Source organism: Haliaeetus albicilla, chromosome 23, assembly GCF_947461875.1.
Source record: "Haliaeetus albicilla chromosome 23, bHalAlb1.1, whole genome shotgun sequence".
Taxonomy (NCBI): Eukaryota; Metazoa; Chordata; class Aves; order Accipitriformes; family Accipitridae; genus Haliaeetus; species Haliaeetus albicilla.
In genome coordinates this window covers 15,731,951-15,746,198 of record NC_091505.1, presented here as the reverse complement: position 1 = coordinate 15,746,198, position 14,248 = coordinate 15,731,951, and the positions used below count along the sequence as shown (strand labels likewise).

At 41.1% G+C, this 14,248-nt stretch overlaps 1 protein-coding gene across 1 annotated transcript in view; it reads right to left on the bottom strand.

Moving 5' to 3' along the window:
- The window catches only part of HTR2C (5-hydroxytryptamine receptor 2C), a 150,350-nt gene that overhangs the window by 10,605 nt on the left and 125,497 nt on the right, over positions 1–14,248 (bottom strand). Inside the window, exon 5 of the mRNA XM_069811357.1 lies at positions 5,253–5,453. Coding sequence (XP_069667458.1) covers positions 5,253–5,453 — 201 coding nt within the window. The remainder of the gene's footprint in view (positions 1–5,252; positions 5,454–14,248) is intronic.

The following is a 14,248-nucleotide window of genomic DNA, read 5'->3' as shown; positions in this document are numbered from 1 at the left end:
ACCTCTGCGCTAACTTGAGGCTAACAAAAACTATCAGGATTGCCACCACTGCAGTGCCTCTGCCTACTGAAATCATCAACTACGAGCCCTCATGCTCATGAGGGAAGAATTTCAGTCAAACATACACTGTCAGACATTTAATGTGAAACATAAAAAGGCAAAAATACATTAATACAAATTTCTCCCAAATCTGGAGAGAAACTAATGCTACCTCTCTTAGGCTTTACTAACATGCAACCATTTTTCTCAGCAATAGTGTTACTGTCCTTCTACCAAAGCAGTGCTCGTAACCAGGAATTTGTACACTTTTCCAGGGGGTGAAGGGTGCCTGTCTAACCTTTGCTTTGCCAGTGATAGTTGTCTTAACACTGCTTCCTTGTCTCCAAATGATGAGCCACAAACAGAACCAGCCTGCTTGGTGGGAAATGTTTGAGCAAAATTCTGGTAACACATTCTGACCTTCCATTTGTTGTCTTCTCCACTAGCAGTGTTTTTGCCATTTTTTTCCAAGAAACATGTCCAAAAGTTTGTTTGCTAACCAGACCCTGAAGCCTGCCAAGAAATTCATGGGTGTGTGCTCCTATCCCAAAGTACAGTCTCTCAGGAGCAATTACTGCCCCGCACTGAACAGAGAGTGCTCAGGAGCAAACACATCTCATCAGCAAGCATGCCATGGGAACAAACAAATGCCTCGCTGAGAAAGTCACTGATCCCAGAGATACACCTATGGGCAGAAATGCAATTCAAAACCCTAAACATGCTCTAAAACCATGACCCAAGGGAAGCTACGTGAATTACTCCAGTGCCCCTTTACCTCCATGCACAAACTCCTCTTAGCCTTTAGGGAAGCTACAATTCCTTTTAATATCAGTGGTGCCACTCCAAGCACATTCCTCAAGCTGAATATCATTTCCCACTGGAATTATCCCCAGTGAGATAGGGGACGGCTTAACTGATACCTGGAGGCTCTTTAAGGACATCATTAGGACAGCTTGGATGCAGGGGGCTGCTCAGCCTGTGTGAGAGAGGAACACTCAGGGCAGAAGCAAAAATCTGTTAGACATAAGATCACTTAATCTGAGATGAGCATTTACTGCTCCTTGCAGCACGTGTCTTTCATACTTCTATAAATAGATCTCCTCAATAAAACAATGAAATAGTACGAAAGTTAAATGGGGATGTAAAATTAGTTTTTAAAAGTTGAATGGTTTATTATATATACAAACCCTGGATATCTACCTGAAATCAAAATTATAATATCTTTAGTGAGTCAGAGAGAGAATGAAAAGAAACACATATCATGGTATTACCATAATTCAACAGTGCATTTCCTTTTTTGTCACTTATTCTGTTTTCAAACAAACAAACAAAAGACATGTGGGGTCTGCTTATGGCACTGATACAAAGAGCAGAATTTAAAGGGTGGCCTTATCTCAGTCACTTAAGTAAATTGAATTTACACTGTTGCTAAGGATGTAAAACTGTGAGCTGGGAAATTGGTAGCATGTGTAATTTTGGCGCTCTCTAGTAAATGACCATACATTGAACTTTCTGGCAAGCAGAGGAAAACCCCTTTTGTGCTAGCAGGCACACAGCTGGGCAACGAGGAGCTTCAGAGTTAAAATGTTTTACTTATTTTCATATCAGAAGCAATGTTTATGCACCCTTCCACATCACTGAAGTTCTTTCATTCACATTTCCAATGTGATTTTTTTTTATATTAATATTACCCAGTTAACACTTTATACGGTGTGCATTTAGAGTTTGCCTAGCTCCTCATCACTCCTGCCAAGAGCTGCATGGGGATCTCCTTTCCTGGCCAGGGTGGCCCAAAGCCACCTTCCTCAGAGCAGAATACAGGTAGTCCGGTGAGATGGTTAAGTCCACATATTACTCGTGAAAACCTTTGCACTTGTAACTGTCCAAAGTCTGAAGTCTTGAAACATCAGATTCTGCCAGCAAGCTCACATCTATGATTTATTTTCATTTTCAATTGTGTGGATATTTCTGTTGCCTACATTTCTATTTCCAGCCTCAGCACAGTGCTATCTATCACAAAACTCATTTTTAAAAGCCCAGCACTTCACAGCACCCACTTTTTCTCTAACTGAACACAAAAAGTCTTGCTCAGGTTACATTTGCTAAAACACAGGACAACTGGCTGTGATGTACTTTACTCTGGAACAAAGAGCACTTTGGAAAAGACCCATTCATAAAGCAATTGTCAACAGACAGGAGGACTCTGTTATGTTCCCCTGCTTAAAAACCTAATCATAGGTTTAGGCTTGTGTAACCTGCCAAATTCATAGCTCAATGAGCAAAGAACCTCTATTATATGTTTTGCTGTCAGCATTAACATTTCAGGAAAATGGAACGCAAAAGCTACTAAATTAAGATAAATTACATGCTTTTTACTTCCTATTTTAAGTTCTGATTCAGGAACTGAATTCAGGATTCTTTACATGGGATGCTTTTAAAAGTTTCTTCAGTCCAACTGAAGCAGGATTTAGAAAATGCAAACTGACCAGCCTGCACATAAGGGCTGCTTTGAATTTGATGCTTAATCAGGTACAGAAATGCACAAATTCTTTTGTGATACTTAATACTGAAGGGAGGATGAATTTACTTAACCTATTTCATCCTCTTGAAAATTGCATGGGATTTCATCAGGCCTTTCCAAGTGACAGGTAAGAGCCAGAAGACAGCAACAATGCACTTTGGGCGAGTCCTTCTCTTTCATTCCATGTTCAGTTTATTCCTGTGTCTGTCACATTTCTAAATTCATTTATGAAGTAAAACCAGTTACTCTAAAATAAGCTAGATACACACCAAGAGTACTTTTCTTTCTCCATTTAATGCAACCTTCTGGAGGAAAGCACAAGTAAATGGGTAAGCCCTACTGCATGCGCTGGGGAGGGTGGAAATCCAACAGCATTTCAGTGCCCTGAACAGACTCTCTGGGGAGTATCGGTTCTGCCTGTCTTCAAAAAAAGGGATGCAAGCAAAGACTCCCCTGGACCAGCTGTATCTGCATCAAAGAGAATGAACAAGACATAAACGAAGTCCAGACATGCTTTACACCCTCTCAGCTATGCTCCCAGCAAAGGAGGGCACGCAGGTACAGCTGTAACGTATCTCCTTTCCCAGCCTGGGGAGGGAAGCGCTACCTGGGGCAGTCCCTAAAAGCACTGTGCACTGCAGATGTCCCGCTGAGTGACTGCTCACAGCTTCCTCCTAAAGACTTTTGGATGCTGGGGAATAAATGCAGCACCCATTGCCTTAGTGAAGGCTGATGAGCCATGTGCCTGCAAAAGAAAAGTGCCATTCCATCTCCTTTCCAAGCTATTTCTTCTAGTGTTTGTTATTTCACCTGTTTCACATCCTATTATAAATAACAGGATCAATAATAAAATCACCTGAGAAAGCTGGGCAGGGGTGAAGTGTTTGCACTCTAGAGCAGCACAAAGTCACCTTGCCTATCCTAGCTTGGGTACTTTTGTCCTTGGGGGACAGTAGAGCCCATAATGTTCCTATTTTCCATCATCCTAAGCCCATTCCCCACCCAGTAACTCCAGGAAGACGTAGGTCTATGGCTGTCTTTACATCTGTTTGGTCAGGCCCCAGATTTGCTTACTAGTCTGCTTACTCAGTGAACCATGTATGAGGTACTCATTGCCTTACTTTATTCCTTGGATGCATAATCCAAACCACAACAGCCCTCAAGGTGCTTGTGCAGGCAGCCACATTCAGCGCTAGCCAGAATTTCTAAGGATATGTCTGCAACATGTAAGGTAGCACAGGCAAAAATCTGCAAGTTAGCTTCAGAAATGGAAGCAGAACAGTCTTATTGCCCAGGTTTTGCAATGTGCTACTTACTGCTGCTGACAGATTTATATGGCTCTGCTAGGGGGGGACACCGGCTGCTCCCTCTGTGTTACAGTGCAACACAGGGCACAGATTCTGCGCCGACTCTGAACTGTCCATGCAAATCAAGCCCAAGTATCCCGCACGTTCACATGTGACTGCTTATGCACTGAGTTCAGCAGCTTTCTTTCCTATGCCAAACAGGCAGCACAGAGTTTAAAATAATAATTTAAAAAAGAAATCTTAAATGAATTGATTAAACCAAATGAAATGTCACTGTATTACCTAGAGGAACTGTAGCAGGCCTATGGCACATGAAAATTTGCTTCTAACAGGTGTTCTTGTTATATTCATGAGGAGAGAAGGTATGTTTCCCTATTTTTTTTTCTTTTTCCATAGCCTTTTTCCATGGCAAGCTTCTTCAAAAGTAGCCCATGCAGCACACAGACATCCAGTATTATATTCCACTTCCAAAGCAGGCAAAACTCAAGAGAAGTTCAAGCACCTGAAACATGCTTTTCCTTGCAGTACAGCACTGAAAGTGACAACCGCTTTATAAAAGAAAAGTTAAATGTTAAATCTTTGTAGGACTGCATTTTATTCAAGAAAAAAAGGCAATACAGCAGAGGGAAGTGGTTGTACAATTCTTCTGACGCTGGCCCAAATATCTCTTCTATAAAGCACCTTGAAAGAATTCCCCCAAAAATGTTTTTCTTCACATAAAATTCCTGATATTAGAGTCATCTTGCTATCATTTTGCCTTTTCTTCCTTATTTTACTGCTGCTGTGTTTATTGCCTTCTATCAAAGTGATACAAAAGTGTGTTCTTTTATGTCCAGTCCTCATTTACTATGACTTCAAACTTGCTAGCTCAGTACTAGGAGCAATCCAGCTGTGGCAGAGTACAATATAGGCTATAAAGCCTGCGCAAGAGCAGTAAATATCTCGCTGTTAGCCTGCCTTCCATTCTGTGCTGCTTTACTTAAACCACCACCAGAATTTGAGTGAGTTTAACTGCAGTGTAGACATATCATTTGTACTGGCTGCTTTTTCCTTCCAGAGTCTTTGCTAATGCTATTTTCTGCTTTGTTTACACAGCAGTTTTATAGTACCATTTGTCTGTGTTACCGTCATTATCGGCATATTGATATGTACACAGCAGCAATGCTTCAGCATTGAAAGCGGTGGTATTCTGAAAAATGACTGCTTATTCTGGTCACTGACCAACCGCAATGGAAGACATCTATTTCCCAGTAATCATTTATTATATTCAGGCATGCAGGCCAGGTAAATTAATTTGAGTATCCTCTTAAAAAATCCTAAATGAAAATTGGAGTAACACTATTATTCATTAAGACACAGTTAAGATCGTGAGCCGCATTGCTTACCTATGGATATGGTCCAAACTGCAGCAATTTTCATAATAGCCTTGGTGCGGGAATTGAAGCGGCTGTGCTCAATGGGATTGCGTATTGCTACATACCGATCAAGAGAGATGGCACAGAGATGCATAATAGATGCAGTTGAAAAGAGCACATCTAGGGAAATCCATATAGGGCACAACTGTTTAGGCAAAGGCCAAGCATAATCTGAAACATAGAGAGAAAAGAAATGAAAGGAAAAAAGAAAAGGAAATAATTTGGGAAGCTAGGCCATCGTTTCTAAGAAACCGTTGGGATATGTTAACTCTACGATACCAGTAAGGGGCACGTGCATGTGGAGTAGACAAAGAAACTTTTCGTGGGACCTCTCTCGAGGCAGTCCCTGGCTCCAGACACTCCATAAACCTGTAGCCATTTCCCACACATCTGTTTTCCATGACCAGTAACTAAAAGCAAAGGAACATTAAGTTGGCAGTGCCTCCAAGTGACCATTCTAGCTCAGTTCCTCCCTCTGAACCTTTCCCCCATATCTTTAAAAAATCAAATATTACATTCATTTGTAATTGCCTCATCACATTCTTTTCATGGATTGCATAGCACTATGTGGCATTAACTTCACTCAGATGCTTTCTAAAGCTCTCTTGATATATACTTCTCAGTTTGTCTGCTGAGTAGAAAGGTAGCAGACAGTTTTTCTACACAGTCTAACAACTAGCTAAATGACACTACTTCACCTTAAATATTCTCCCCAGGCAGCGTGCATTAATAACAGAGGAATACTTGCCTCCTTACAGAGCAGCTGGGATTGAATGGCTGAAATTTGAAAACCGTTTTGAAGGTAGACAGAGCTGAGTATTACTCTTTACAGAAACACGTATGCCAGCAAACTGAACAGACTAGATAGCTACATCTGACAGCAGCTGGCACGCAGCTAATTTGGATGCCTGCATTTATTATCAGTTTACTCAGTGCTGAAGTGACCCAGAAAGATCCTCAAGGAGCACTGGTATTCAAATTAAAGTTCAGAGAAAATTGATTTGTGACTGATACTCCTATGTTAATGCCCAGAATGGATTGCGTGAGATCAGTAACGTGTCCTTCCAAGCTCTGGGCTTCTAACACACTTATCAAAATAAATCAACAGTATCGATAGAAGCTGAAAACATGAGAGACTTCATAATAGTTGAATAATGAGATATTCTTGTGTCTTCATTCAGAACATGGATATCTAAAGCAATCTTGACGTTTACCCCAACAATCAGAAACATCACTCTGCAGAATCAATGTTATATTAAGAACAATGCAGCTCCATCCTACTGGTCTCGAATGGAAAGGGAGAAATGTTAGTCTCAGAAAGCATATTTTGAAACAAATTACCCAGCCAAGAGAGACCCAGGATACCTTACATGCAGAAACCTGAGATGAACTGAACCAGAGCAAATTATTATGAATTGTCTCAGTGAAGCCCAGGAACCCTTCACAAAGAGCACAGCAGAACGAGATGGACACATTAGCTCATTTTACCAATGGGAAACCCACAGAAGAAGTGCCAAGTAACTCACAAAACCCACACACAGGACCTCAGCTCTGGGGAGATAAACCATTTATTTCAGCAAGTTTGCACCACCTCTACTAGACAGACTGCAATTGGACTGAAATCCAAAGCAGCAAGCATTTAAGAGGTCCTTATCAAAGGGAACTAAGTTGTCAAGACTTAACCGCGGCCAGCAACTAAGCCCCACACAGCTGCTCACTCACTCCCCACCCCTGGTGGGATGGGGAAGAGAATCAGAAGAGTAAAAGTGAGAAAACTTGTCGGTTGAGATAAAGACAGTTTACTAGGTAAAGCAAAAGCTGCACACACAAGCAAAGCAAAACAAGGAATTCATTCACCACTTCCCATTGGCAGGCAGGTGTTCAGCCATCTCCAGGAAGGCAGGGCTCCATCACACATAGTGCTTACTTGGGAAGACAAACACCATCACTCTGAACGTCCCCCCTTTCCTTCTTCTTCCCCCAGCTTTATATGCTGAGCATGATGTCATATGGTCTGGAATATCCCTTTGGTCAGTTGGGATCAGCTGTCCCAGCTGTGTCCCCTCCCACCTTCTTGTGTCCCCCCAGCCTCCTCGCTGGTGGGGTGGGGTGAGAAGCAGAAAAGACCTTCACTCTGTGTAAGCACTGCTCAGCAGTAATGAAAACATCCCTGTATTATCAACACTGTTTTCAGCACAAATCCAAAACAGCCCCATACCAGCTACTATGAAGAAAATTAACTCTATCCCAGCCAAAACCAGCACATAAGTAAAGCCCTTTGTGGCTGGAGCATCTTTACTTTAAAAGGCCCCTCTGCTGTAGAAATGAATTGAACTTGGTTAAATTATGACTCAGCCCCTTTATGAAGCTATGATTAAATTCTGCACCTCCTGCTCTTGTTCACGCTTTGCAATAGCTTAGGACATCGTTGCTATCAACCTGCAATTGAACTCAGAGCTTTAGCTCTGATTTGCTGGGTCTTCAATGATGCCTCAGTGAATGCTCCAGGGAAGAACAAGTCTGATCTCCTTCAAGTGGTAGCCGTGCTCCCTGTACAGCCCCAGGCTTTTGCTGCCAGTCCAAGCTAAAACACATTCAGTCACGCTTTATCCCTTGCTACCTCTGCCTCTGAGTTGCCAGAGCCAGCTTTCTTATACAGGCTGAAATGAGCTATGAGCACAAGACCAGAGAAAAGCACTGGGGAGCGTGCCCTGATGGATGAAGCGGTCCCTGTGAATATGCATGGGGCAATTGTGACAGTGCAGCAGTCTCTGCACAGGGGGATGGTGATGGTGATGGCTGCTCCCCCCATCAGGCAGATGGCCAGGAAATCTCTGGTGTCTCCAGAAAGGAACGCCAGGCCTCCAGCGTCCCTGTGCGTGGGAGCATCTCCAATCTGATCTATGGTGCTGCAGTGGGTGCAAACTGATTCTTGACATTTGCTAGACCTGGAAAAGGTTTCTACAGCAACCACCTTTTCAGCATTAATGAATGATGAATAGCTTCTCTTACTTCTTCCTTCAAGCTACCCGAACACTTCCCATGACTGATTCCCCCTGGAACAACTTCTGCTGTTGATGTGAACTAGGCAACAGCATTATGACCAAAAAATTAGCAGAAGCAAAGACGACAGTAAATGTTCATACCCATGGTGTGAGGTTAGTAGGTGTTGCCTGCTGTCAGCCCTGGCGCTGCAGGAACCACAGCCACCAACAGATCAAAGTAATGTTGCCCAGAATTTCTGCCCGGGCAAACTGTTAGGATGTCTTTGAAGATAAAGGTGATATAAGAGCCCTCCTAATGGCTAATCCTTTTAGTCTTTACTGTCCCAAGGCACTCTGTTATGCTCCTACCTGAAAAGGCAGTTATATGAGGAGACATTTTACTTTCTCAGGAAGTCTCCTAAAATGATCTGCAGTAATAAAATGTCACTCTGGAAATTTGTAGAATGGCAGCTTGTAACGCATGACTATACCTTGATAGGAAGGGCATAATATATATCCTATCTTGAAATGCAATTACTTTTAAGTAAGCATGGTGTGTGCATTTGAAAAACACCTACACAGCCTACAAAGCCAGTAATTTATACAAAAGAGAAAAGTTTATTCTAATTCTGTTTCAAATAAATGTACAAAACATAGGAAATGTGCCCTGTGACTGTGCCAAGATGCAAACAAGAATTAAAAATCAATTCTGTTAACAATGTTATACCTTTAAAACAATCTTATCCTCAGAAGTACTCTATCTGCAGAAGGTAACATTTCTCCAATTTGTTCTATTTTCTCTCATTTCATACACAAAGAGTAGCAATTACCATATATTTAGAAGTGCAGATGACTGAGTGAAATAAATTCTTGGACCACAGCACTTCTAAGCTTTAGTAATTGCATTTCCAATGGAAAGCATGCATCTCAGTCCAAATTTGGCTCCAGAAAGAATGAAACAGTACTAAACACCTGGGTAAGGAAAAACCAAATTCTTTGTAAGAAACTCTGACGTTTGTACCTTGAATTATTCTGTGCCCTTAAAATCAGTCATATATTTAATGCACTGGCTGGTAGACCAGACAGGAGAGCGCTGAAGGGATTAGATGAATCCAGCAGGTCAGAACAAAAGGCAGTATTTCTTTACCCAGTGTGTAATCAAACTGCAGATTTTTTTTGTGTTCAGGCATTCTGTGGATGTCAGAAGTTTACACTGAACAAATTAATAGAGAAAAGTGTATAGAATACTATTGCAATATATTACTTTTAGATCAGAGTTAGCTTCTGGCTCTGATCAGGATAAAACCACTGTGTATGAAATCCTGGAAGGAAACTTCTGCAGAATGCCTGTGTATATCACTTCAGCCTCCAACGCTGAATAGCATCCCATGGAACCTGAGATGCTGTCATTCTTCACGGGAAACATGGGTCAAACACTCATATTTAAGCAGGTGTCATGGTCCATAGGTGGGATTTCATCTCCTGCACTGGGATGAAAAAGCAAACCACAGTTCCAGCGTGTCACTGAACAGCTGAGATGGGCACAGACTGTTGGCAGCAAAATACAGAAACTCAAAAACATTTTGGCAAAGTCACAGACCATCTCTGTGTGTAGCTAATTTTCTGTCAGATGAGAGTTCCCTTAAATTTTTTGTACTTTCCATCAAGAAAGATGGCAACAATGAAATTTAATCACTTTTGTCAGAGGTTTTATGCATATGGGTAAAAAGTGTTGTATAACACTGTTATTGTGGTCATTGTGCTGTTCACTGCATGAGAGTCAAAATTACTAGCCACTGCAGCAGGAGGTGACTGAATAATCCAAAACACAGCAAATGGAAGCAAAATTAATTATGTTGAATGGTAAAACAGAATTAGTCCAGACTGTAGGAGAATGGCTGAACTGAAAAAAATAAACCTGCGGCTGCAAAGAAACTATGAGACCGCAGAATGGATGGAGGCTGATGCAAACCCCCTTCCCTCTCCCCAAAGCCTCGAACAAAATCTCATGACCTTTACCCAGCTTTTTGTGCTAAGCTGGAGCAGACAGGAGTTGTGTGTACACATACAAACACACTCCACGCTACAAATGAACTGGCTCACTATATTTACATTTTAAAAAGTTTCTATTGCTTGTACATATTTAATACTTCTATAGCACAATCTGCCTCAGGACACCTCCTGGGAATATGCAGTGTAACACTTGGGACAAATCTGGAATAAGGGTGACAAAATACCTGCTTAGACCACAACAAGGTGAAGAGTTATGTAAAATTCATCCCTGTAGCTTCAGAAATTTTTCATGGCAAATTCACAGTAAGCTGCAGCAATCATTTCTTTTCCAACCATGAACAGGAATTTGCAAAGGGCTTCAGAACACATTTGTTGTGTTTAGCCAGTGCTTTATATCTATCGGGATGGATAAAAGGGTAAAAACCACCCTTCAGAATCACACAGGAAGAATAAGGGTATATTTTGTCTTTTAGGCTCATGATGACTTTTTACATATATATATACACACACATATATATATGCATATATATAAAAAAACCCCAGAGCTAAGAGGTGCAGAATAAGAACTAGAGATGCTTATCTGTTCAAATACAGTCTTTTTTAACATTGTTCATTGGCTTGGCCAAAAACTAAAATACATGTAGTATTTCTCCTTTGAGGGTCCTGATAGTTACTGCATTTATGCTTTGCTTTAACTACTAGTAGGTCTTGAACGAATTGGACTAAAAATGGTAGGAAATCATTATGTTTGAATGAATCTTAATCCCGGTACAAAGCATAAACTCCCAGCAGTTAACATGGTAACACAGCACGTGCCTGAAGCACCTCTTGATCATCCTCTAGCTGCCACGGACCTGTTCCCTGCCATACACTGATCTACTGCTCTGTGTAGTGCTCTGACTCTCGGAAAGGTCAACGACAAAAATCCAGGAGATGTCTCACCTAATTCCCCGAGAAGTGAGGGTTCGACCTTTCAAAATGAGAAGAAGAGTGCAATACTCAACAACAGCGTTCACTCAGGTTTCCCTGAGTAACTCAGAGTAGCATGCAGGTGATGGGAAACAGCAACCCAGAAGACCTACCCAAAAGCTGTCACTTTCTGAAGATTTTGCAGCTTTTGAGGATTCTTTCACACGTTCCAGAGAAATCTACTGTTGTGGGCTGTGGAAAAAAGCCTACCCTTGCCCACTGCTAGAAGTCTTTTAACCCCCATTGCGCCATTAACATACTGCAACTGAAGCATTTTATACTAACCAGACTTTCCAGTATTCACTTTAAAGTTTCATAGCTGCCACAGGCTTTACAAAAATAGAAAGCAATTACATACAGTTTTAACATTACTGCATTGCATTATTCCCAAGGGAATGAAAGAATTTAAATTATTCTCTTCCCTTGCTCTTATCTAGGAAGTAAAGTATTTCTTAGCCTGAAATACTACATCAGTAAGTGTAAAGCTATGTTCTCTCTTTTTTTGCCAATTTATTTCTTTCAGATTTACACAGACAAATGACTCTGAGACATCCATATCACCTCGAGAGTCACACAGCCAAGAATGTTAAAAATCTCCATCATGCCTGAGAAGTACAGAACGTCTTGCTTGGCCCTCTGCGGTCCTCAGTGATTACCAACACATCCACAGAAGGGATCGCACGCGTGCAGCCAAGCTTCCTGGCTAGAGGAACTGCTGGTCTCAAGGGCAGCACTGCCAATGCTTCCGATTGTGGAAAAAGGTCTTTTGGTTCTTGCCTCATAAGTTACAGTGATTAATTGATATGACTGTGTATTATTGCAAATTAAACAATTGCACCCATTATGCTGTTTTGAGAATTTTAAATATCTGTGTTAGATTTTCCTTTCTATCTAGTATGGCAAAGACTTGCAGTCTTGACAGGACTTGTAAGAAAGAAGCAAATTTAAAGCCAGAATGGATGTAATTATCTGATCTAGGGAAAGGCTGCTCTAATATAATTTAAGTAATATTTTAAATGCAAGGAGCCAGCTTTATCACATACTATACTTAAAACAACCCTGCTAATAAAATGGGACGTTTGCTAAGAAGAAAACATAGAGAACACTGTTGCCGTCCCAAAGGCAGCTTCTCTTCTCTTATGGAAATATCAAATTATTCTGGTGAGGTCTGTCATTCTATGAATTCATGTGTTACATTCATCTTCTCATTTATTGGCAGAGACAAAAACTACAGTTGAAGGAAACTGCAGCTGAGAGGAAAAATTTCTAGGGTCGGTAATGTTCTTTGCTCACAGTTTAAGCATCTGTAGCTGCATCTGGAATTTTTACATTGAGTGATACAGACAGTTAATGGGGCAATGGTACAATTAATTTAATTGTATCACCAACTTTGGGTTCCCTACAGCATTTTAATTCCAACAGAGATATGATCTCTTCACACAATTCTGAGATACAAGTTCTTCATAATACTTTATCTAAAGGAAACCAGAGTCTAATAAAATATTCACACCAGTAAACATTCTTTTTACTGATGTTCTGTATGTCAGCACAACAGCAGGACAGTGGCCTCTCCTTTAATTTCTTTCATACAGGTTATGGGTCAGCCTTCACCCATTATGTAAACAACTAATAAAACAACAGTTGAATGAACACCACACTGGAAAATAAGCCCACAAGCGAACACAGACCCCAAATGAATACCTTCTAAATGTAAAAATAAATATTTTCCAAAAAACCTGTTTCATAACAAAGTGCATAAACATGTGACCATAACAGGTGGTTTTCCCTAGTTTTGATGAAATTGAAAAAGATCCATTAGCACGAGAAATAGCTGCCAAAACATACAGGTCATTTGAGAAAACTAAAATTCAGAACTGAAAATGATGTGGCCTTATTCAGATAACAGCTGGCTGCTGAGCAGTTCCTTAGTTGGAACAAAGAAGGCATCTGCTCGAACGCAGAGTTTATAATATCAAATAAAGTTTAGACCATGGCTTGACCCTAGGACTGCCTCTGGGGCCAGGACACAAAACCATACAGAGGGGATTTTTTTAGATCTTTCTTTATAGGTTTGATTTCAACATAACTCAGTGACAATTCAGACGTCCGTGCCATCCTGACAGCTGTCTGGGAGCCTACCTGGGATTAATCCTCCTTCTCAGCTCGGGCTCCCTCCTGGCAATGCATCTGAACAAACTGGCCTCCAAATCCTGATAAAATGTCTGACTTCAGAAAGAGACATAATAAGGATTTCCTTCATTTGATGTAAAGGGTTCCGTATTCAGAGAGCACAGGTCTGTCATCTTTAACTAGCTAATGCTTTTACTAAATATTTCAGAAGACAGCCAATTTAATAAGAAATGACATACCTACTCTATACCAACTTCTGCAAATCACTAGCATTAACTTTGAGCACACAGATGCAGCTGTTTTCAGGAGTTTTGTTAGTCTGGTATACCTTCCATGGCCGGCCAGTATTTTTTTCCCCCTATGTGGGGGGAAGTAAAGAATTGCATCTTGGGATAAAAAGCATAATGTGAGGCCAAAGCAAGATCTGCAGTTTGAAAAGCAGCAGTGATTTTGCCTCTCATTTGCTCGCAGGCTGCTGGATGTGACCAGGATAAAACCATCGTTTCAGCCCTCGTTCAGCACAGCGCTATGCTTGCACCGGTCTAGTGCCAATGGGAAGTGCAACCCACGCTCAAGTGCTTTGATGAATTTAGGGATATCAAAGTAGTTCAATGAGTCAGCTTTCCTTCTTACTGTACAGTGCACCTTCCTCAACAGCAGGAAAGCTATTAGGGACAGTGGGTTAATTGTCTGGCTGAACTTCATGCCAGTGTGAGTCACAGTTTGCTTCTCTGATGAGGTTAAAAGCCAGTATAAGCAGTAGGTGAGACTGATAATGGCAAGAAATCACTACAAGCAAGGGAAATAAGCTGTATTTTGGTAATGCTCACAAATGTTTATTTCCATTTCTGCTATTTCTTAGAGCAGAGG